The 25,443-nt window shown below is 42.5% G+C and overlaps 1 protein-coding gene and 1 long non-coding RNA gene across 6 annotated transcripts in view; one reads left to right on the top strand and one right to left on the bottom strand.

Annotated features, from left to right (window-relative positions):
* The window catches only part of LOC147320341 (rho GTPase-activating protein 7), a 107,791-nt gene extending 86,161 nt beyond the window's left edge, over positions 1–21,630 (top strand). For 4 of the 5 annotated variants that reach the window (XM_086308245.1, XM_086308248.1, XM_086308250.1 and 1 more), the window contains exons 7-17: positions 184–564; positions 2,022–2,329; positions 3,947–4,123; positions 9,825–9,984; positions 10,479–10,677; positions 10,815–11,028; positions 13,713–13,827; positions 13,913–14,143; positions 14,266–14,495; positions 15,310–15,483; positions 20,437–21,630. In XM_086308245.1, the coding sequence (XP_086164371.1) occupies positions 184–564; positions 2,022–2,329; positions 3,947–4,123; positions 9,825–9,984; positions 10,479–10,677; positions 10,815–11,028; positions 13,713–13,827; positions 13,913–14,143; positions 14,266–14,495; positions 15,310–15,483; positions 20,437–20,545 (2,298 nt within the window). In that variant the 3' untranslated portion in view covers positions 20,546–21,630. The remainder of the gene's footprint in view (positions 1–183; positions 565–2,021; positions 2,330–3,946; positions 4,124–9,824; positions 9,985–10,478; positions 10,678–10,814; positions 11,029–13,712; positions 13,828–13,912; positions 14,144–14,265; positions 14,496–15,309; positions 15,484–20,436) is intronic. The other variant, XM_086308246.1, reaches the window with a different exon arrangement.
* A 1,008-nt stretch (positions 21,631–22,638) lies between these two features.
* On the bottom strand, positions 22,639–24,976 carry LOC147320340 (uncharacterized). Its single transcript, XR_015131247.1, has 3 exons — positions 24,848–24,976; positions 23,378–23,677; positions 22,639–22,710 (listed from the first exon to the last, which is right to left on the bottom strand). It is a non-coding gene; the product is annotated as an uncharacterized LOC147320340 (long non-coding RNA).
* Positions 24,977–25,443: the final 467 nt, after the last annotated feature.

Below are 25,443 nucleotides of genomic sequence, written 5' to 3'. Positions count from 1 at the left end.
ACCTTGACCTATATAGACCTGTATAGTGACTGACTCTGTTTCATGTATTAAATCCTTTTTGTTTCCCGTTTCTGAATGGATTGTGATGTAACCTAAAACATTAGACCGTTCCCATCTGTCTTACTTACCAACAGCAAAGGTTTCTTCTTTATTCGCTGACTCCAATGTTCTCGTTATTTCTAGGACTACAAGAACCAAATCAACAACAACAATAACAACAGCCACCAGAACATGGTCTTCACGATCCCCCACGGACACAAACCAGGGACCTTTCCCGCCTCCCTCACGCACAAACACGCCAACCTATTACCCATCAGCTATGACACCTCCGTGAACTGGAGGACTGGGAGTTTCCACGGTTATCGGACGCGTCAGCCAAGATGCCATGGGATTTCTTCTCTGGCGACCGGGAGCATCTCATCCTGCGACGTTCCGAGCCCACTGCCTGTGCTCGATTACCGGTTGAGCGTCTATGACAATGTGCCTGACCACCGCCAGCTGTCTGAAAGTGAAGGCGGCAGCGGTGGAAGCGCCAGCGATGCAGACCGGATGAGTGAGTCGGAGGTGGGTTAAATCACGGTTACGGTATTTTTATTTTATACAATAAATAAGTACTCTATATAATATTACACTGACGTTCTTCTTTGATGGGGAATAAGGTTATAATAATATCCTTAATATGATGCCAAACCACCTTGTTGTTCAATTTATGTTTGTTCAGCCAATCAGAAGAAAATTGATATAAAGCGAAGGGGAAGGAAGAAACTGCATCTTATTCAGACAGAGGATGAACTGTCGACCCAGAATGACACAAAGAAGGATTATTTTGAAGCTTGACTCATACAAAGCCAGTGTAGAAGAGTCCAAGAAATAAATGTGGAGTTGGAAATGAGCATAATGCATCCACCTTTCAGTGTTTTCTGTATTGCTGTTTTTGGACTCCTAAATGGGACTGTATGCCCTTACAGGTGGAGACATAAGTTTCAAAATGACATATTAAGCCAAATAGTAATATGTAGAAAATAAGGACATCATTTATTTTTTACTATATTGTGTTTTCATAGAAAAAAAGCTTTAAAATTAAACCTTCAAATGAAATTTAAAACGGGTAAAAACAGGAGGAGGCGCCCTCTCAGTTCCCCTTTGGCTCTGCTGCAGTTCTGCAAAAAAGTACAAAATCTCCAATCAAAGTATATAATATTGTTGTTAATGTAATGGATTATATTAATTCTGCTAAGCTAAGCTTTGGTATCAAGTTGTAAACTAATCTGACAAAATCTAGAAGTCATGTAAAAGTAGATAAGAAATATTACTGAATTAATTAGAAAATGGCTTTTTATTTCTGCTCCATGAGTGTGGGAAAAATCCCAAAATTAAACCCTTAATATTACAAAATCTGCTAACTTACAAAAAGGAGAGAGATAGAGAAGTCATACAGCAGAATAATGTTTGCATGATATTTTCATTATTTGTGATTTTTGCAGATCCCACAGTGTGCCTTCAAAGCTCCAACAATGATGCTGCAGAAGATGCATTTAACTGAGTCTCGTATCAGCTGTAATCCAGCAATCTCTGCTATTAAAGCTGCTGTAAAATGCTTAAAACATGTGCAAACCTCTTTGCAACCTGACTCCAGCCCAGTTAAATCTACATCTGCTGTTAGTGATGCCTGACCTGTTATAAATGAGGGTCTCCATGTCGCTTTCCCTTCTTTATACTTCCTGTTTGTGATGGGTGGAGAAGGTGTAAACAATGTACTTTTTGCTGTAGTCACCCCAACCAAACTGATTTAAAAGAATAAAGCACTCTGCTTGGTTCCAGCCAGGTGTTCTTTCCATTACTGTACCTTTTGTCTCTTGCTTCAGTTCCTTTGTACATTTTTTATGCATCTGAGGGCCCCACAGTAAACAGGAATATGTGGGCCAAACATTAATTGCCATCTGGGCTCCTTCTTGTTGTTCACCTACTAAACAGAACACCAGTTAACTAAGTTATTCTTCTGACCTCGTTATCTCTCTCAGGTGAGCCGAGTGCTGGCAGGTGAGGACGTTTTCTCAGCTCTGGACAGCGTTTTGGAGAAAATCAGTGATCTCCAGCAACTGGTGTCCTCCTGGTCTGAAAACCTGTCTGAAGATGACAGTCAAAGAACCTCCTCCTCTTCCTGCTCTCAGGACTCACCTGCTCACGGCTCCTCTGCTGCCTCCCCCTGCCCCTCCTCGCCCCGCCATATCAACCTGGAGGTGCAGCTTTCAGAGGAGGAGGAGGAGGCTGAGAACTGTGAGAAGGTTACCTTGGAGTCGAACGCCATATTACGACGGAGAAAGAGCAGGTGAGTGTAACGTGATTCAACATTTCACAAGCCATATAACTCAAAGTGTTTCACAGGTGTTGGTAAAAACTGATCAGGGTCGTTTAAAAAAAAGACAAATTCAGGCTGTACAGACATTACTGGATGCTTGGAGAAGCCCTGGACACAGTGAGTGTAAGCCAAGTGTTAATAATGACAGTTATGGGGATTTACTCCCTCAGGCATCGACCAAAGTAAGAGTGAATTTAATGTCAGGCACTAAAGATAAAAGCAGCAACCTCATGCTGCATATTTGTTTTCAGATATAGCGCAATAAAAAGTTATGAAGCCTTTCAGGTAATGCAAAGTAAGCCATACTATTAGTGTATTTGCTCACGGGCACTGCTTCTTTCTCCTGTACCCGTAACAATGTGGGTGTGTGCACTGTTGCTGCAAACTAGTGTGTTTTTTACACCACTAAAATATCCCATTACTGGATACACCTGTCAGCCTATTCAGCTTTTTCCTATTTTCTGTCATATATATCTGGTTCCACGGGTGGATGTTCACATTAAGCACAGCCAAATTTTAAGGTTTCATAATGGTAATGAACTTTGAAGAGCTGAAGTAACGACCTCATTTTTTTCTGGATAATTTCTTTCTGACATCAAAGCTCAAAAAAAGATTTCTCGCCAGGTCTAAGCGAAAATTTGGAGTTATCTCAAAATTGTGGGATATTTCAAGATTGTGCGTTATTTTGTGTCACTTACTTAAAAGTAGGTGAAACCTTTCATAGAACAAACTGAAAGTTTCAAGTCAATAAACCAAAATTTCTGAATGAGAGGCGGGAAACCTAAAACACAAACACGTGATTTCTTCCTTAGGGGATACACTCCTTTGACTTAGTGCCATACTCAGGAGTTCGGTGCTGTACATTTTGATTGTGACTTTGCCTTACAATCAAGTGCATTTATTCAAGTGATTTATAGAATTAACCTCCAGTCATTTATTTTTGGACATATATGCAGTTGATTATGATTTTGCGGCTGTTTTGTTTTCTATACATAGATAATAATCTAGAAAATCAGTCTGTGCTTCCCACCCGACCCTTGGAGTATTGATAGCTGTAATATTTTTGATGAAGCCTTGGTATTATATATTTCCAGAGTTAAAGGCCCAAATCTGATGCTTTTTAAAAAGAAAAAAATGTAAATAGGACTGTAGTAGCAAATAGTTTGGACCCAGAAGGAATCAGAACTAGAAGATGGGCCTGTAATATAAATATAGGTTAAAATAAGACTTTTATTATGTTCTAGCTGTTTTGAGCCTGACCCTTGTAAGTTTACCCAGAAAGCTCTTTTTTATTTTTTTCTCCTGAGAATGATCAGAAAACAGAGCAAACATCCAGGGTATTATGCTTGTTTAGGTTTGTCTACATCAAAGAAAATATGTCTAGTTTTCCCTTGGATTAGGCGTAAAACTGATTTGGCTGAAGTTTCTAACAGAGCTTGTGTTTTTCAACCACCCTATGTACTGTGAGGGCTTCTTCATGGCTTCATCAAATATTCATAAGTTATTCAGAAAAAAGGCAGCTGATTCTGAGGAGGTCCTTCAACTGTGCTGCTTCACGCCATGATACGGTTATTCCGGTGTCTCCAGCAGGGTGAGCCAACAGCTCCTCTGGTCCAGCGAGCAGAGCCTGCCCTCCCTGCCCTCCAGTCCAGGCGTGGAGAACCAGTCCGCCTCCCAGTTCCTCCTGCTCCAGAAGCTGTCACTTCTCAAACTCACCGCTCTGATGGACAAGTACTCCCCGTCCAGCAAGCAGGGCTGGAACTGGTAAGAAGTGTGAAAGGATGGAGCTTAGTGGGTGATTTCATGCATGAAAATAAAAGTTAAGTTCAGCGGAGGTCGAGAAGGTGAGAAAAGTCCACAGATGTGAGGAGAAACTTTTTCAAGGAAACAACTGTGGGAAGGAGGACAGGTGGGCGGGTGCAGGGTAAATATTTCAGGCAGCCTATTTAGAAAAGTCATTCATAATTCATTGCTCAGGTGCAACCTTGCCTCATCTGAAAAAAACAAAAACAGAACAACAACACACTTCAAGAGGAATAAGCTCCCCCCCCCAAAAAAAAACACAGGGAGGACTGCCAGTGGCTCACCTTTAGTCTGTTTTCCTGTGAAATTAAAGGAAAGTGTGATCTGTAGTTGTTTCTAGTTGGCATTCATGCACAGTGGCTTATTTTGAGCTGTATTGTGTCCTTTTAAAGGGTCAACACATTTACATTGTTTATACTGCTGCGCCAAATGAATTGGAAAATGACTACAAATAGGAGTACAGATAAAGATTCAACATTGCTAAATTACTAATTCAACATTTAGCTTAGAATTTTATTGGGTTAATTTAACAGTAGGTATATGACCCTGTTTAAGAAAGATTCTGTTTAAAATGAGACAAATCAGCAGTCTTAATTTACTTGTGTAGCATCTTTCATGAAGGTACGTGTAGCTCTGTGTGCTCCACTGATAGCTTGTAAGACAGAGCAAAATGTAATTGTAGTAATAAAACAATAAAAACTAAATGGATAAATAAAATACAAACATTTTAACCATGTAAGACCCAACCCATCAAAAAATAGCCAGAAAATTCAGATTTTGGGGGGGACTGGCATGTGTAATAACCCTATATCATGTTGTTTATGATATATTTTAATGATATTTATTATATAGTTTTTATATCACATTTGATATATTGGGAGGTTTTTTTTTGGCCATAACATTATTATAAAAAACCCACGAAGTGAACGTAATAATGCACCTCTGGGTAAAAGAGGCTAAGTTGCGCTTATGTACCGTACACGTGAAACACCTGCTATTTAGTGCTAACGTATTTGCTTTTATTGTGAAGTTGTTAAGTCACAGGGGATTGACTCGCTTTTGGAGGTAACCTCAAGTGGCGACTACAGGAACTGTTTTCAGTGTTAATGCTAAGCTGAGCTACCTATCCGGTCTTTAAGTGATGGCGTGATGAATCCTGCTTCGGGGCTCACTCTACTCTTTGTTTATTAAGGCTGTTGTGTTTTTAACATGTTTTAATGCTTTGTAGCTTGTTCTGTTTAATCCCAACAAGCACCTAAAAACAGTCAGTGATCACTGTCGGCCTCTCTCGGTTTTATTACCGTTAATCATTTTAAAGCTCAGTTTTTAAAACCTTACGATGTAACTACCAGAGGTGTGGACTCGAGTCACATGACTTGGACTCGAGTCAGACTCGAGTCATTAATTTTATGACTTTAGACTTGACTTGAAAAAATGTTCTAAGACTTGTGACTTGACTTGGACTTTTACACCAATGACTTGGGACTTGAATTGGACTTGAACCGGTTTACTTGAAAAGACTTGATATTTTACCCCAAATATAAAATTTAACATGCATATTATATAGAGATTGAAAATGTGACGTCATTCACGGGTAGAACCGCAAAGGATTCTGGGAACTCGTGGCAAGCGGTACTAGCGCACGCAGGCTTTCAATTAAAATCAGTTATACAGCGATAAAAAGAAACACAAAAATGTCAAGAAGCTGTTGTATTATTAACTGCAATAGCCGGTCGCATGACAGCCACGGGAAGCCGACGGGTAAAGAGATCGGTTGTTATCGGATTACGTCGTTGAAGAGAAATTGTTCGAGCCATGTTTCCGAAGTAACAAAGACGCGACGGGTGGCCTGGATTGCAGCCATTCAAAGACCAAATATAACGTCCCAGAACACTCCAGCTCACAGGTTAGTCTGCTCCAAGCATTTACACAAAGGTCAGTGTTTTTTAGTACTTAATACGTCATTTTTCTTAACATAATTGGTGATATAGGTTACAAGCAAGTCTGGCGCTGAACAGAAATTGTCGCGCTATGCTCCTTTATTTATTGTGCATAAATAGTAAATTGTCCTGACACAATATTGCGTTTCGCTTCTGTTATTATGGTACACTGATAAAAACATATACTTTTATTCACAGGATAAAACAGGTTTTTTGTATCACTAATTGCCCAGTACGATTACAGCATACAGTATTATTGTCACTGCTACATTTCTGTAACGCGTACCAGAAATGATTTCCACTACTAATTAATTACCGTTGAGCTCAAAGGTCCTATTAATAAACGGTTAACGAATGTGTATTTATGATGACGATTTGTGAGACTGGTAAACTTATGATATGTACGATGGTCTTTCGTTCTACACGGTGCATTTCATGGTCCCTGTACCCATCCGTCGGTAAACTGTGCCTGGGCTTGTTGCAGTGACCTGAAGTTACTAAACTTCATGAGTGTGTGCACTCACTCCAAGAACCGTATGATTATAAATATGCATATAAATATGCTACGATGAGATAGCTGACTTCATCTAACTAGCAAATGTTTTCCAGGCTACGTTGGTGATACAGTTTTTTTTAATGTGTATGATATTTTTGTCATGCGATTTTAAAGCTGGTCCTACAACCGCATCCAAGAATAACATGCAGCTTATCTCAGAACTGTCGGTGAAAATTATTCTTGGAGCTAGGTTTAATTGAGCTGCATTTTAAAGAGGTGCAATTTCACAATTTGTGTATATTTTCTAAGTTCACTATTTTGTCATGTGTTGAGAAAAACACAGATTTAAAAATTACATGGTCTAATATTTACATTTAGCATAACTGCAACATGCTTTTTTTCGTTTTTTTTAACGACTCGAAAGGACTTGAAATTCAAAATTTCAGACTTGTGACTTGACTCGGACTTTTACACCAGTGACTTGAGACTCGACTCTGACTTGCCTGACATTACTTGAGACTTGACTTGAGACTTGAGGATAAAGACTTGAGACTTACTTGAGACTTGCAAAACAATGACTTGGTCCCACCTCTGGTAACTACAGCCCAACAGCAGTATATGAATGACTAACCTCGTATTGTGGATGGATTATGTCAGTTGCTCTCCCGACTAAAGTTTGGTGCGTTTACAGCATCCTGCCATGCGATTGCATTTGTCCCTAACCTTTGGGAACCCTCACGCTAACTTTTATCAGGTGGAAAAAAAGTTAGCGTTCATCCTCCAGCTTCACTGTGTTTATATTATGCTAACATAGCTGTGTCGCTAGCGGTCACGTAGCACATCATTATATACCAGCTAGCCAAACTTCAGTAACCCTACAAACGTCACTGCTGTTTAGTTTTCTGTCTTCATTTATGTTGGAAGTGATAGCAGAGCTGTACGTCTTAATTCGTTTCGGAAATCTCTCCGTCAGAACATGCTATATTATATTCAGATGAAAACTAGCGAGCTAACTTCCTGCTAACTTTTAACTCTATTAAATTTCATAAATTCGGCTTTCATGGATGCCTGGCTGTTGAACTTAATTGTTACACCTGGTAAAGCAACAACGCTGATCATTTTATTAAAGATGAAAGGATTTAGACCGTTTTTAACTCTCAGTGATCGTATGACTTCGGGACCTGCAGCAGAATTTGGGCCCAGGTTGCAGCTACATATTTATCAGAAAGCCCTAAATGTGGTATTGATCTTATTTCAGTTTTCAGTAGAAAGTGAATAAAGTTCATCCAAGTATATCAAACTAGTCATTTTATTGTAGAAGAACTTAGCTCAGTTTTTTTGTGTAATCAGTTTGAATCTTCCTGAGGTGGTAGGAGTGTATGTCGTGTTTTCAATGTTGCTATCGGAGCTTAACATGCAAGTTCTGAGGACAGGGTAAACACAAACGGATACCTGTCTGTTTATTAGGAGTGTTAAAGTCAAGCTTTACTTATGCTTTAAATGTAGGGCTTCACTTATTACTGACACACATGGCTGTAATGAGATCAGCGTTTCGCCTCCTACACTGTTTTTGGAGTGAACCCACGTTCAGAACTGAGACTAATAAATTTTTCATTTGAATAAAACATTCAAACATTCTGCTTGTTTACGTTGCTGAGCACTTAGGTTTTCATTATTATTAATATTATTATTGTTGTTGTTGTTGTTGTTGTTGTTATTATGTGCTCTCTGTGAGCATGTGACCTGCTTGTTTTACGCTTTGGTAGAAAACCAATTTGTTTTTGGTCGTGGCTGTTATGCTCAATGAGATAAGGCTGGATGTGGGAATAGAAAACCCTCCTGAAATTACTCCTGGTAGATATTCCTCTTTAATTTTCAGGATCAGACGTGTGTTTGAAGGGAATAACAGGGAAAAATTCCTTTGTGGAAGCAGGTTGGGGAAGAAAGCTTCCTACGCTCCAATTTGGCATTTCAAACTGCTCCGCTGGGTTAAAAGTCTAATAAACGGCATGGAAGGGAAGGAGGAAAGCATTGCACAGACGACCTCTACGACATTACAGAAGAAAACATTAAGTTAACATTTGTGAAGCAAATTCTGAAGTCTAAATGACTTATTCTCACTCACATTGTGTGAAAATAATGTTCCTCTTTTAGCCGAACCAAATAAAGACGATGCTGTTGTTGGGACTGCGTTGGGATATGTTTCACCCCATCCATAAAGACCCAAACAGGTTTTGGTAGCAGGCTGTAAACAGGTCTGTTTCTGCTGTAAGTTTGGATATTTAAATACGGGACTCTTTGGGGATTTACCCACTTTTGGAGCCGGCTACAAGGAGATGGGCGCTCGTATGAACACATATGAAAGAGGTGTCAGTCTTACCTTCAGCCTTAATAACAAAGAGTTAATAAGTGTAGCTCTGTGTGCTCCGTCACTTCAGCACAGTTGGGAGAAATGCTCCAGCAATAGAAGAAAAACACCTCCAGGCTTCAACAGTTTGATCAAGTCTCCTCATTTCATTGATTTAATCACTGATGCCAAAGCGAGCTCTTGATGATTAAAAATACGGCAATTAACTGCTGATTGGGGCGCCTGATACTCGGAGGCACTTTGCTCAAAATAGCCGGTTTGTTTCCGAGAGAAGCTGCAAGGAAAAATGAAGGAACGGGAAAGGGAGTGGAAAAACTCTAAGACATTTGTCCTTTTAGAGGAAGCTTCAGAGACGAGACACTGTTTTATAACTTTTAGAGATAATGAGCCAAGTAAAAGAGAAGAGGTTTAATTTATATTAAAAGACTGCAGTTTTATTCTGAGTGCACTCAGCACTACAATTCCCAGCTAAAAGGCAATCATTCAGTCATTACAAGGATGCTGATACCAGTTCAGAAACACAGGGAAACTTTAACAGTCCTTTCAAAAGTTCAGATCTCTTTGATCAACGTCCACGGTTTCTGAATGTTTTTCCTGCAGCGCTGCTTTGAATGGCACACACATTTTAGCAACCACCAGAGACTTATGCAATCAAAAACTGTTTATTTGGCTCTCCCTTCAAAAGGAAACACTTCCAAACTGCCTTTTCCCCCCCCAAACACTCGACTGGTTGAGATTACACATTCTTGAAATGCCTGCAAAATGATTTCAGAGTATACATTCATTTCCATAACTTGTCTGCGATTTTTATATATTATATATTTCACGGTCTAACAGCGGCCTCTCTCTCGCCTGCAGGACTGTTCCCAAACCCCCGAGGAAGACCAGGCCGATGGAGGTGAAAGGCCGACGAGTGTTTGGGGTTCCTTTACTCCTCAGTGCCCAGCAGACAGGAGAACCCATCCCCCCCTGCATCCTCCGAGCTCTGGTCTACCTGAGGACCAATTGTTTGGACCAGGTAAACCAACAAAAACCTGCAGGGATTGAAGAAGCTGTGTCAAAAATGCAGAGTGCCGTGTTATTCAGTGGCCATTTGTGTTTTATTGAAGTTGAAGAGACAATATTTTTATTAAGTTTCACGGCCACATGTGCTTTTGGTGATACTGGGAAACAGTTTTAGTGAAACTGGCTTTTAAAAATCAAAATATAACCCTTAAAGTGGCCTTGTAATGGAACTGGGTGTAGACTGTGATGAAGGCTGACTAGTTCCATAAAATAAACGTTAAGAATCACAAAGCATCGTGATTTGATTCAATTTCATCAAATTTAGTTTGATGAAATAAAAGTTTTTAGTACTTTAACTGTTTGTTGTTTACTACTTTTAACCCCAGTTGAATATTTCTTGAAAGTTAAGAGGAATTGAAAGCGTTAAGAAAAAGCGTCTGCTGCAATCATGCACAATAGTGTAAAATATGACAATAAGAACGTTTAATGTCTTTTACTTCCCCTCAGGTGGGCCTCTTCCGGAAGTCGGGGTTGAAGTCTCGCATCCAGTACCTCCGTGAGCTGGTGGAGTCTGACCCAGACGGAGTTTCATTCGAGGGCCAGTCCGCCTTCGACGTGGCCGACATGCTGAAGCAGTTCTTCAGAGACCTGCCCGAGCCAATTTTCACCAGCAAACTCTGCGAGTCCTTCCTCCACATTTACCAATGTGAGCAGATAACACTCAGTTCTGATTGATTGTCATGAGGGATCAATGGTTTGCTTTCCTAACATGCATCTTTAATAAGAGACAGTTTAAGGACTTTAATCTTGCCATAAAAGCATCTCGTCCCCTTCTTCATGCAGATTTTCCAAAGGATCAGCAGCTGGTCGCGGCTCAGGCGGCCATTTTGCTGCTTCCGGATGAGAACAGGGAAGCGTTGCGGACGCTGCTCTACTTCCTCAGTGATGTTGTGGCTTGCGTGGATGAGAACCAGATGACTCCCACAAACCTCGCCGTCTGCCTGGCGCCGTCTCTGTTCCACCTCAACACCCTGAAGAGGGACGCTAATGCAGCTAGGTGAGCCGAGGCCAAGAAAACGGTCTTAAAATGTGTTTCTGGGGCATCAGCAGGCATCGGTTACCTCATCGCGTCTTCTAAGCGTCTTTTAAAAATTGACATCAGACGTTTCTCTAACTGTGAGGAGTCACACAATCTCAATATGGAAAGAGACGGAGGGCGTGAGGCGTCTGACCCACATTGTCAGAGTTATGTAAGTTTTAACAGCAGTTACATAAAGAGCTGGAGGTGTGGAGTCCACTCTGCCTGTATCTGTGTGTGTGTGTTGCTTTGGTTTTGGCCTAAAATGAAAGCAGATGAAGATCAGAAGAGCTGGGAGATTTCTCTGAGAGCTGTTCCTCTGCTAAGCAGCTTGTTTTGCAGCTTTTAGCCCATTTACTGCAAATCGTTTATTTGATATCTTGCCTGGAGTAGATTTTCTGACACGTCTCATCCTGTGTGTCCTTAAACATAAAACCGAGCGTCGTTTCCTCCTGCTCAGAAGTCCGTGAGGTGACGACGTCAATGCTGTTGTGGTCAAATTAGATAAAACTAAAGTAGCCTCGAAATCTTACAGTTTTTTAAATGATTGAATCGTTTTGGTAGCTTTGCAGTCTCTGTAGGTACCATTTTAACCCCTAATAACCAACAGTTAACTTTATGTGTGCCTGTTTATCTGACAGTGGGCAGGTTGCTCATTGAGGCGCTTTTTCTTCCTCATTTTTCCGAAGCTCTCTGCTCTCACAGATCTCATGACTTCTGGATCTGATCCATCTTTTTCATATGTCTCTTCTCTGTTAGCGAGAACCCGTCGGCAGAGTGTACACTTAAGCTCCACAGATTTCCATCTGACCTCAGCTTCACGCAGTCAGATGAATAAGTAGATTTTCTGCCGCTCATCTGTTTCATATTGAGAATGTGGTTTAGAAAACAGGAAAACTAGATGATATTCAACAGTATTAGAGTTCATTTTTTAAGGAAAGATCCAATGTAATTGTATGGAAGGCTCATGACTTGGCTTGTGCCGCTTTTGAATTCTCGTGTTCGGTATTAGAGAGAAAATGTATTTCTGTCATTTTTTTATGCAAACGTTCAGCAGTGATTTGTTGGCTGTAGTTAAGGCTCGGAAAGTCGCTTTTTAGGAAAACAAGTCACGAAGTTGGCAACACTGCATCCTGATCAAGCCTCTCTTTTGAACCACGTTAGCTCCTGTTAGTTTTGTTAAACCAGGATTAGGCTGGACGAGCTGTTGGTTTGTACCTTCAGGAAGTCAAACAGTGAAGCTGCATGTTGCATCTTTGACCGGCGTCGGTGATGAAACATGAGACGAGCCTCACGCTGAGACTAAAAAAGGCTGTTTCTTTGTTGTTGTGTTTTTTAATAAACTGAGAGGCGATACTGATGTAAACATGACGGAAACATTTGCATGTTCACGGTTTCTTCCATAAAAATGGAGGAAACTCTGGGAACAGCCGACACCTACAACAACTGTCAGTCCTGTCTTGCTGTGTAAGTTGTATCTCTCTTTTCTTTTCTAACTTTCTCTCAGCCTTTTTTACATAAGCCACTTTGAATTGCCGTCTTGTTGAAAGGCGCTACACAAATAAGCGTCCTTTTGTCTGTCAGCCTTCCTTTCTCTCTCCACCCTCGCTCCGCTCATTCTCTCCTCATATATCTCCTCCTCTGCCTCCTCTTTCGTCTCTCATTCGTGTAATCACCCTTCTTTCAGCTTTTCCTCTCTCTGCCTTCTTCCTCCCTCCCTGCCTTTCCTTTTCATCTCCACCTCTTCCTCTTTCCTCTTTGCCTCTTTTCCTCCCTTCAGGCTGACGGGACGGATGATGGAAGTGACACAATCAGCACTTTGTGCCTCCCGTTCTCCCTCGAGCTAAAGTCCCGGCCCGTCAGAAATCGTGTCACACTTTGTGCTGGGAACAATAACTCGGGGTGGGGGGAGACTGCCGCTCCCACAGATCTATGAAATCTCATCTGGTGTTTCTGCTCTGACAGAACTCACCACTCCCACAGAGTTATACTCTCTTTAATGCATCTGACCAGCTGGGCTTGCTGGAAGTACCGTGTAATTTCTCAGTTAAAAAGAAAAAAAGAAGCTCATCTCTCATCCGCCACAAACTAAAACAACTTGAACTTTCTGTGAATACATCCAGTCAGCCTCAGTCGGTTCAGTGCAAGGGTTTTCCAGAAAACATGACCTTCTGAAGGTGGTAATTCCTGATATATGCACAAAGCCTGAAGCGCTGTGACACTGACACGTCCCCAAAACAAAAAGCATAGAGCTGCAGGGTTCCTGTGGCTTCTTACAAAAATCCATTCAATTAATTTGATAATAACATTCATAATGTTTTTGCCCCCAAACAAAAACTTACTTGACTGAAATCTACAAATCTTCCTGCCAGTTTGACCATATTCCTACATAAAAGAAACCCAAATGAATAAAACTGTTTTTAAACCTGATGACTGTAATCTGACAGAGGCATGAAGTTTAAAACAAGAAGCTTTGACGGCATGATGCTGGGTGGAGGATCAGAGTGAGGGAACCATTATGGAAGGATTATTCCCGCTGAAAAAACAGTTGGGAAGGAAAACCAACTTTGTTCTCGGTGACCAACCCCGAGTACTTAAAGTACTCCTCTAATAGGAGATGATAACAGGATGCTGAACTTGCTCCTGTGGTGTCGTTGCTGTAGGTCCGGTCACAGGAAGTACAGCCTCGGCCGCCCGGATCAGCGAGACCTGAGCGAGAACCTGGCCGCCACCCAGGGCCTGGCTAACATGATCACCGAGGTCCAGAGACTGTTCCAGGTACCACCAACCCGATGCAAAGGACGTTTCTAAGCATGAAAATACATTTTTGAGAGATTAAAAGATCTAAATCATCTTTCTGCAGCTTCCAGAGTTTTGGCCCGGCCAGAGTCTAACCGCCAGTGATGACGTCTTCACTGAGGAGTCCAGAGGAGGCCTGGTTACCTCGAGTCAAAGCGGCGGTGAGGAGGACTTGGAGGAGAGAAGGCGCAAACTGCAGCTGAGCACCCAGCAACTCCTGAAGGAGGCCAGGGAGAAGAGCCGAGGCTGGGAGAGCCACCCGGCTCCAGATCACGTGGAGCTGGCCTACAAGAAGGTGAATGTGGGGGGGCGGGGGAGGAGGAAGTGACATCACCACGCGGTTTCTGTGTCGCACTATGAAGGCTCGAAATTAACCTTAAGGCCTGCCTCTAATTTATCATTTCTGCTCATCTTCAGATGGACGATGGCTGCCCGCTGTGGATGTGGCGAGGCTCTGTGGAGGTGGACGCCGCACAGGGGGAGCTGCTCCACCGGCTGCTGAGGGAGCAGCAGCTGTGGGAGGAAGGCCTTCATCAGGCCGCCGTCATCCAGACCTTGTCCAAGGACGCAGACGTCTACCGCTACCTCCTTCAGGGCCAAGGCCACGGCCTGGGCTCGCAGCCCCTACAGGAGCACCTGCTAATCAGGTAATGAGCCACAGCGAGCCCGCGAGCGCTCGCCTCGACCTGCTGAGCTGTACGGAGCGGGGAGGACGGGGGAGTTGAAGCTGAAAGTACCCTCAAAGTGTCACTTTGAGTTACACTGAAACAAAGCATGCCTTTTGTGTGCGTGAGGTTTGAATGGGGGGGTTGATGAAATTTTAATCCGAGCCTGAAGTCAGATGAGACGTGACAGTATCTGTGTTTACAGTTGGCCCGCGTCGCTGGTGCACCTTCAGACTCGCCTGCCGCTGTGAGCGCTGTGAGCATGAACTCAGAGTTACCCTGACTAAGAACTAAAAATCACTTCTGCATAATGCATCCAAACGAGGTCTTTTACTTTCACCAAATCCCTCACGGACACCCAACCAGAACATTAGTGTGGTCGTGAGGACCCGTGGGCTTCGAATGAAAACGTCAATCTTTAAAAAATAAATAGTTTCATTTGTTTGAAGGAGGAAAAACACTGAAAGCAGCTGGTCGGGGTCTATTTGAACCACCTTTGGTGTAACGCTTAATAAGTTCCCCAGCTGATGGCTTACACTGAAGCACATTTGCATTTATTTACAGGACTTTCAACACATATTCAACAGAAATGAAATAAAAATGATATTTAGCACAAAGAAGGGTGATTGTAGTTTGGTTGCAGGATTTGTCTGACTGAGTCCTTTTGCTTTAGAGGCTGCTTAGTTTAGATGTCAACGGCAAGACAAGCATCACTCAGACAGCGGCAGATTATCCCACACAGTAAAAATAATGTTGTGGGAGCAGAACTTTGTAACATGAATCGCTCCCTCCTCAGGATCTGGCAGGCAGACCCGTCCTCCGGCCTGACGTACCTCTCCTCTGTGTCTACCGAACTCCCCGAGGTGCTGGCGGAGGGGATCAGGGTCCACACCCACATTTGCCTCTACCTGCTGGAGCCCACAGGAATCAGGAAGACCCGACTGACACACCTCTGTCGCACAGATACAAGGTGAGGAGACGTTTTAAACTGATCTGAGCCGCAAGTAGAAAGCATTTAAATTTGTTTACAGTAAAGTGGCCCAACGGTCCTTTAAGTTTAAAGGCTGAAAGGTGAATTGTGCAGCAACTACACAGAGGCCGAGAGGGTTTAAGGCCGTGAGAAGCCTATTAAAAGAAATATCTAGAGAGCGCGCTTATTCCATGTTATCTCTCTTAATTGAGCCCGTTCTGTGTTTTTGACCTCTGCCAGCACCCATCTGCAGCTCCTCCCTGTAGGTGAGCAGATGAGAAAAAGGAGGAGGAGGAGCAGGTCTCCTCCTCATGATTCATGCCCTTTGAAACTAAGTTGCTGCAGATTTTCTGCTGCTTACGTGATCAGGCTGACTCTCGGCGGAGCCCTGCAGCTCCATTTGTCTATGCTGATTAAATGAAACTAACCCTCCGTGCCACAGAAAGCAGGTGGCGGTGGCGCTCTCGTATCCCTGACATTGAACTACACGGGAAGGCGCTGTAGGCAGCGACACTGATTCAGTGTGTGGGAGGCACATTTCTGCCAAAATGTAAGCTCTCAGGTTTGATCTGGTCGAGCTAGTTCATATTTCTTTTATTGATCCTTCACAAACGAACCAATGGTGATCTATCCTGTACCTGACGAGACATTATAAATGATTGTAATTACTATAATAAATCCTCAGGGAACCACGAACAGCTCCACAAGATTCCATAGATGGAAAAAAAGAACTGGGCCACACCTTTTAATCTTTGAATTTGGATGTTTTAAGGGCTCAAAATCTCATCTGGCATTAACATCATCACAGAAACTGCACCAGGAGCTTCGTTGCGTGGGCTTCCATGGGCGTAATGTGCACGTGGTACAGTTCTTTTGTCCATATAAAGTCTCGATAACTACTGTGGCACTGCTCTGGGAATAAAATAAGACACAAAATTAGGTACAATAACTCCCCTGGGAACCATGAACATCTCAAAAATGTAATGGTGACTCATCCTTCCTCCTGCAGTGGATTCAAAAATTACAAAAACATAGAGCTGGGCGATATGAGATGTTTTCATATCACGATATGTTTTTTTCATTTCAGACGATAACGATATCTATCACGATATAAGCCAAATAACTATATTTGTAAGATTTAAATGTGCCGTTGCTCACAAGTAAAATGTGAAATAATCAGCAGCTTGTTGTTATTTAAATATTTATTTCCCATAATAAGTTCAACAGGGTAGATGTACTTAAGGAACATGAGACTTTTTCAGATAAATAAAGGCAAATATTGCAAACTACACAAAAGGCAGCCACTAAAGCGTTTAAGTTTCAAAACAGAACAAACGAAACAGACTAAATTGTCAATTCCACTTAGAAACAAAATATTAATTCTAAAAATAAATCTTAGTTTGTTTTACAGAAGAACAGACAAAACTGACTAACTTTTGTCAATATCAAATAAACTGAGAACTAAAAGGAAATTCTCAATCTCTCCTTGTTGTATAGCTGAGCTTTTCAAACAGTTTTAACAGTTACTTTAGTCTGACAAAAGCCGAATGACGAATCAGCGCTTCCAGTCAGAGACTGAGGCTACGTCCACACGTACACGGGTATTTTTTAAAACGGAGATTTTCCGTTTTCGTTTTAAAAAATAATCCCGTCCACACATAAAGGCAGAAATGAAGGAAAACGCTGCTATGAACATGCCAAAGCAGCAGGTGGCGCTAGATTCCTAACCGTGCAGAAATGTTGGCCAATCAGAAGTCTAGAAGCCTCGGTGGGAAAAAGTAAACAAAGCTGGGGCATAGAAGCAGAACCGAGTCGTATGTGTGGAGGGACAGTAACTGTGTGTATATGTAAGCATTTAAACACTGCAGAGAGTAGAATTAACAGTATTGTAGAAATTCATTTCACCGAAACAATAACGTGGCGCACAGTGTGACGCATGCACCAGTTTATTGTATTTCCAGACTTGCTTTCGGCACAATTTACAGTGCACGCTACTCTGTTTTTTGTCAGACTTGAAATAGCCGAAATACCTTCACACTACGGAACTTCTATGGCTCTTCCGTTCGACAATCTCTCCGGCGTTGGAACCATCATCTGTTTTCTCTTCGGTCACGCTCGGTTGATTTTTCTAGTCGGCACACTCATTTCCTCCATTACCCACTGCCTGCTTCCCAAACAAACACACGCTTGGCACTTGTGCTGTACGTAACAAGTCACGCGACATGACGCTGCGGCTGTGATTGGTTCGGCTCTGCGCTACTTAATTTGGATTGGCTGACCTTTTTTTTTTTTTTTAAGAGAACAAGAGCGGCGAAGTCTATCGCGATAGCTTAATTTCTCTATCAAGTAAAAGTTATATCGCGATACATATCGTTATCGTTCTATCGCCCAGCTCTACAAAAACACCAATAGTTTTTATTTTATTGCATTAAACAGCCGCAACCCACTTGCTCCGGTGTCCTAAATGTGACGACAGAAGTGATGTCTCAGCTGCTTACAATAGGTATCCTTGAATATTGCTCCATCCTTGAGGACGGACTGCCGTGTAGATTTGTTCCTGGTTCTCAGAGGAGTGACCACACTGACGTTGGTGTCATGGACTCATTTCTGCATGTAGTATTGGCGCGGCAGCTACGACAGCAGTGTCGAGCAGAATCCATAATGCCAACGTGATTATGATCATTCTTTCGGAAACATCTCTGCACATGTTTCATAGCAGTCCATAAGTGAGAATAGGGTACATCCCCTGGGAACCATGAACAGCTCTACAAAATAAGTAACACAAACCTACAGGTGGAAAACCTGCACCACTGCTCCCAGAAAACCGTTATACACCAAAGCTTCTGCACAAAGCTCAGGATGTATCCTCTGGAACCAGAAACATGTCTATAGAACTGCATCCAGTTTTTGATGAAGACCAGACCAATCAATGCTGTCCATAGAGACACAAGCATCACAAATAAAATTTCAAAGATGCAATTTGTCAGGATTTTCTACCGTTTCACTTTTGATTTCCTAATTTTCCCTGAATGTCGCCGTGTGAGAAAATGAACTCCAGTCAAAGAGTGAAAATGGTGATTTGCTACATGAGACGAGGGCAGAGCAGCAAAGACGGGTTTGATCTCTCACTGTGTGATTATCTCAGCAGGCGTTTCAGTCGGCCCATTACGACTGAAGTGAAAAGAAGCGCACAATCACACACTCGCGTCTGCTTCTGATGAGTACGTGCTGAATAAAGAGCCGCCTGTGAAACTGAAACTTCTGTATGCGACGTAGAGCGCATACAGAAGCGAAATCAGCTTCATTTCCAGGCAAACATCGGCCCGCTCGCGCTCCTGTTACGCAAGAGTGATCACGTAAGAAAGAAGTGAAAACGCCCAGAGGGATGAGTGCCTTCACTCTTCCCGTTGTCCAACTTCCTCTCGCCTTTAATTTCCTCTCATCTAAACATCTGTGATGCGCCAGCCTGTCTCGGGCTTATTTGCTGTGGCATTAATTTTAAGTGCTTGTTAGCTTTGAAGGCAAGACAATAGATCCACTGCATCAAGGTCAGCGGGGCTTTTTACAGTACAGGGCTGTGAAGGAGATCCTATCGCCTCCAGAGGAAATTAAACACGTTACAGCCTCAACGAGGAGGGAGGGAGCGGGGAAAGCAACGTGGATTTTCAGGCTGAAGCTCAGATGCTCTGTTACCTGTTCTTAACTCAGGTTTAGATGATGAGCCTGCATAGAAGAACTTATAAACAAGAACTGCAGAAATGTATTTAAGGGACTTCATACCTCAGTCAAAATCTCTGAATACCTTCTTTGTCGTCTCATCCAAAGCTCTCAGACATAAGGACAGACTTGAGTTTTTGATGTGCCTGCCATGCTTCCTGCACTGACCCCTGACTAAAAAAAACAAACCAAGACCATAAAACATTTGACCAACATTCGAAACAGTCTTGGTGCTCATTTGAGTCCAAGCTTTAACAAATCCAGCAATGAAATACGTCCGTTAACAGTCTAAAAAACAGAAGGGGGCAGTACTTCCTCTGTGCTCTGGCTAAAACTGCAGCCCCCTGGTGGCCCACGCAGGTACTGCAGGTGTGCCCCGATAAGTCATTTGCAAAATATAGCTTTAAAAAAAAGTCGTTAGATATTAAAACATAATCCTCTGGATAAAGCGATAGAAAATGCCCAAACCGATCCCAGGATCCAGTCGTTTGGGGTTTCAAAATCAAAAAGGATTTTTTGAGTCCTGCAGGCCACCATCTCTCAGCTTTTAATAAACGTGATGAAATTGTGAAACTGAAACTACGTTTTTTTAAGTATGGCATTAGTACTTATTGTTAAGGCCGTTACACACCCGACATGTGAAGTCCGTGCCCATTTCTTTTGTGTTAAAATGATTTTTTGGTCTATTTAATTGGATTAATTTTGTTTTTCTGATTTTTATTTATTTATTTATTTATTTTTGCAGCGAGCTCAGTGTCCACACGTCACACGACAAGTTTGAGCTGTAAAATCCACATTTGTTCCTAATGCGCTCGGTGTGTATCAACCTTTATTCCACATTTTTGAAGCCATTTTTGATCCTGATGTGAATCCTGATCTAAAGCCATTGATGGAGACTTGAGTTCAAAATCAGAGGATTGAACCAGCAGGCCAGTGTAAGTCCTGAACGACAGGTGTCGCCACTCAGGCGAAACCTCATCAGAGCTGATTTAGGAGCATGTTTTTCGAGTGTCATCTTTTCAAACTGCTGCTGCGTCTCCCTGAAATCCGACGCAATCGTAAACTTTTTGGTCCTGCTGTGGCGGCAAAACGCAGGAGGTTACAAAAATGAACAGCAGCAGACATGATGTCACTTGTGTTGTCGTGCGGAGACATTTGTGTGCCTGTAACGGTGTAATAGTTCCCCTGTCCCACCTTTTTCCCGCTGACACACCTCCTCTGTGTTTTATCTTCCAGGGGTCGGTCGCAGGAGTGGCACAGCAAGGTGAGCGGACTCCGCCTGGCCTCCGGTCTGCTGGCCATCAAAGACTCCTTCAGAGCCGAGTACAAAGAAACAAAGATATGAGCCCATGCAGAGAAAGTCAGGCTCATCTGGAGCGCTCGTCCTCCTCCTCCTACTCTTCTTCACGTCTGGCTGAACTGCAAACCGAGCAGAATGCAGGACGAAACGGGGCGGACCGCACCGTCGCTGTCCTGCGTCTTTCTGGAAGTTTGAAAACTCTGCCGTTGGAGTTTTCTCTATATGTTTGCTTTTTACTGTGGGTGACCTTGCGGATTGCCAGCAGCACCTCTGCACTCCCTGCTGTGCCTGTTACGCTTCACACTCAAGTTCACACACAGACACACAAAAATGCAAAGCGTGGCGAGCTTTGACAAAGGACGTTTTGATGGGAGGGTGAAAAAGCTGAGGCTGGTTTGACTTTGAGGAAAAAAAGGAGCAAGTGTGACTTCTGCAATAATGGCATCACCGGCAGGAAGAGAAGGAGGCAGGGGAAGCTGCTGGGACAAAGTCAGGAAGCGAGGACAGAAAACATCAGGAAGCAGACTTTCGGCCACCAGAGAGCGGCTGCTGTATCAAACCTGTGACCGAGAACAAAGAAAAGGAACGACGTGCGGCCGTCCTGAACGCCTTAAAAGGACATCGAAAGCTGTGAAGTCGGCTCGAAGGTTCTAGAGACGGTCCGGCTAAACCAATCGGGAAAAATCTGAGGAGAGACGAGCAAATCGTCTTTCTCGAGCTTGGCGGGGACTGCAGGGCGGTGATGCCTGTAATAAAGGGGACTTTCTAATGCCTACACACACTTTTTGCCATCACCGGAACTTCTGAATTCGCTCCTGTGACGGTTCGCAGACGAGCGATATCTACCTCTACACGGGACGACGCCGCGGTGGTGAAAACTCGGAGGCCGAACTCCAGGATTTTTTTTTTAACTTTGTATTTATTCTTGTACAGATCTTCGAGTGTTGCTTTTAAAGCCTGCTTGACCTGAATACTGCATGAAAAAGTCATTAAATTCTATATCAGATTATTTAACTTTAAAGTACATCTGAATACAAATGTTCTATCCAGATATGTTATTTAATTCCTGGCTTTGTGTGTGAAACATATCCGTGCCAAACACCTAATTAAAATGTTTATTTCTCCTCAAACCTGCTTCCTGTTGTTATTTCTCCCCCTCTCTCTCCTCTGTGACTCGTCTGAGTGCCAAACAGATTACCGACTGTAATTTTGCAGGAAGGCGGGGGAAACAGCAGGCAGCGTGAAGATGAGGTGCCACACTGCGCCACTGAAGCACAAGAGATTAATAAGTATGGCAGTGCGATCCAAAAAAACCTTCCAACCCTCACCTCTCCCTCCTCCTCATAAACATGCAATGTATTATGCAAATCGTGTCTAATTTGCATATGGCTAATTTGCATATCTTATTGGTTCATCTCTCAGATCACATGGTTAAACTGCTGATAAACGCGATAAGACGGAAACGTGAAGTAAAAATACTTATCGGGGCAAAGACGTCGTGCCCCGGTCCAAACAGGCTTGTAAGAAAGAGACAATGAGAGAAAACAGAAGTCCCTGCAGGCGGTTTCATTTCCACACAAGTCTGTTCTTCCATATGGTGCTAAAGCATCACGAGCTGAACTTTGGATGAACTCAGGTCAAAGGTTCAAGAAGCCGGCCAAGACTAGAAATCACAAAATAACGTGTACCAGTCCGGGGGTCGTTTGGTACCAGGCCGCGAGAGTTGAGGCTCGGGTATGAAATGTATGGTTTTATCGTTATTTTTATTTTATCGTTAACTTGGTTTCCCTGGGTCTTTTCCCATGTGTTATGAATAAATGTTATTTTTTTGGTACTGGCGCTGGTCTTATTTTGCTGTATTCATCCACGACACCTTAAAGGCCGGTCCATGAAAATATTGTTGGACATAAACCGGTCCATGGCCCGGTTGGGGACCGCATAATCCAAATGTACTCATTGTTAATACTATGCTTTTACTTGGGTAATACTTTGGTTACTATATATAACTTATTAATCCTTTCATTTTCTGTTACTATGTAATTACTGAGCCGTAATACAAGTGGGGGTTTTTTATACCTCAAGAGGTGGTGGAGACCAAAACTGGAGTTAAAAGGTTAAAAGATTACTGGACTTACATTCCTGAGACAAACGCAGACACGGGTCCAGTGGGATGATAACTTCGCCAGAATGGACTCAAGCTGACACGTGCTCTGTAAAGACAGACTGCAGTCATGCACAGTGGTAGCCAAAATACATGCAATTTAAATATAACCAGAAACACAAGTAAAACTTTATCTTTGAAGGTAAAGAACAGAGTTTAAGTTTTGAAAAGTTTCTTATGAAACGAGGATTTGAGAAGGACGTCAACACTGGGAAACGAAGAAGAGACGGTTGAATAAAGAGGGAATCTGTCACAACAAGAAAATAAAACATGAAAAATAAAATAAAACATGAAATTACATTTTTTGCATTGATGTAATGCTTCAGTATGCACGACCCTCTCAGCTGAAATCGTTTTAAAGCTAAAATCTACATGTTATTCATTAATTTTCAAATGTAAAAATTCACCAAAAAAGCTGAAAAAATAGTAAAGCTGTTGATTTAACAAGTTAAATTACAGTAATTTACTCACAGTCCTGCAAAGTTGAACATTTATGCTTTCCTTAACATTTTCCAAAACTGACTGCAGTCTTTGCCGGCCCTTTCTGGGCCCGGAGCCTCATGTTTGACACCCCTGGTTTAGACAATTCAAACTACTCAATCGCACTTCTCTAGAACCTCACTTTTCAAAGTCATGCTGAAAATGATAAAGAAAATTGGAGTTGAATCTGCCGACACAAACAAACAGATTGCATCTTTGTGGCTGTATGTACAGACCTGCTTTTTACCTGCACTTCTCAGGTGAGCCCCCATCCCGAACCTGAGCACGTTGTTCAGCAGCTTTGATCTCCACAGACGTCGTCACCAACTGCCAGGCCCTGAAACCACCCAGTCCTTCTAACCCAGCGCGAGACATAAAGGAGAGGGAATAAACTTCAGCTGAAAGGACTGAGTGATGATAATCGTCTCTCCCACTGAGGCAGGAGGGTTATTGCTTCTGCAGGTGTTACTGAGGTGGCGGTGGCATGGCGAGCGGTCTCCTCCCGGGGCAACTGTCAAAACACCTTTAACGCCGTCCTTCAGCAGCAGCAGCGTGGCAGCACCCAAAAGAATAAAAGAATAAACTAAAACAGAGGCTCTGCGGAAGCCTGATGAATGTTTCATGAAGGAATTATTGCCTGAGAAGGTACTGAGATAAAGTCCCGGGACGTATGGAACGATAAGAGACAACTAGAAAGGAAAGGGACTTTATATTTTTCATAAGCTTCAAAGATGGGTCACAGGAAGACATCTTCAGAAGTCTTCTAACAACTATTGTATGGCTTGTGGCCATTCTTGGAGACATACAATTTTTATATCTACCGCAGTGCACATCTGTCTGGGGGGTAAAGGCAGACTCAACAATTACAAGCTCGCGGGCTGCCTCGAGGAAGTGTGTGATGTATAATTAAGTTCGTCAAATGGGTTTGTTTGCCTCACACTTTGAGTTTCTGAGAAACAAAGGCCACTTTCTCACAGGAGTCATGGAAAGTGAAGACTAATTGTTATCTGAAATGCAGCGCGAATCAAATGTGACTTTCCATACATCAGGGTCAGGGACGCAGGGTGGGCGACGCAGAGGAAAGCAATTAGAGTCGAAATACATGCAAAACAAAAAAGCTTTAAGCTTTAAGTCAATCTGTGGACTTTATGTGTGATTAACCTGTTACGCAAACCTTTAAAGGAACGAGTTCGGTGTCTGAAGAAGAGACACGGTGAAAACTGGAAATACAGCAGAGGTGAAAGCTCGAGTCAGTCAGCCACAGCTCGCTGTCGTTGCCTTTACGCGTCCAGAAATGATGCTACAACTGCTGATAGCAAAGCCCTTTGTGTATTTTTATTTTGTGTGGATATTGTTCACCCTCATTGGGGCTCTCAGATTACTAGCTAACATTACAAACTAAATAGCTACCCGAATACACTGCACTAAAAACCTGTGTATGATTGTTTGGTATATTGCCTGTACAGTTGCCCATAATTCTAATGAAAAGCACCAACTTGTCTGCAAACACTTGCCAACTACCAGCAAAGACGTGGTAAAACTTGAAAAAGTACAATGCAAACTGGACCGGAGAAGGTGCACCTTCAAAAGTAAAATTTGTGCCTCAGCATGTTTCAAAAGGAGCAACTTTTTGAAGGGTACTATTGCTTGAATAGTTGCTGGCAACTGTGGACGACTGCTGTAATCACGAGGGGGGATTTGCTAACCTGTCACACGTGTTCTCCTGCAGGTTGCCGCCAGATGGTCGCGGACCAGTGCAACTGAGGCCTTATTCACTTGTCCAAGCCAGACAAATCAACGTTGCTAGCAGTCACATGTCTGCAAAGGCAGTTACATGTTCGTGTCACATTTTAAACACAGACTTAGAAGTAGCATGTCCCACTTTTATATTGTCTATGATTCAACATCAGCAGACTAATAGCTTAAGGTTGGATTTGAGCTGAAAAACCAAACAATCCTTCTGCTTCTTGTTTTTTAGAGCTAATATTAGCTAATGCGGGCCTGCTAATACAAAATGCTAGCTCTGCTAAGTCCTATTTAGCATCATTAAATTATTCAAACGAGGTCTAGTAACTTCACCGTCCATTTTCATAGTACTTGATGTTTAATAACCATATTAGATGAACTCATTAACCATCAGTAAACAACATAATTACAAAATATGCATAGCTAACATTTGCTTTTTAGAGTAATGAAATCTCATAGCAGATTTTTATTTATGTAGCCAAATTAAAGCTAGCTAGCTAAGTCAACTTTACAGCTGACTTTGACTTAGCAGACCTTAATGTTGGCATACATAACA

Source organism: Aulonocara sp. 'chitande type north' Nkhata Bay, linkage group LG10 (assembly GCF_057382095.1).
Source record: "Aulonocara sp. 'chitande type north' Nkhata Bay isolate Kocher_YH1m ecotype deep benthic linkage group LG10, A_spYH_male_GT1.1, whole genome shotgun sequence".
Classification (NCBI taxonomy): Eukaryota; Metazoa; Chordata; class Actinopteri; order Cichliformes; family Cichlidae; genus Aulonocara; species Aulonocara sp. 'chitande type north' Nkhata Bay.
This window is presented reverse-complemented; position numbering and strand designations above follow the sequence as displayed.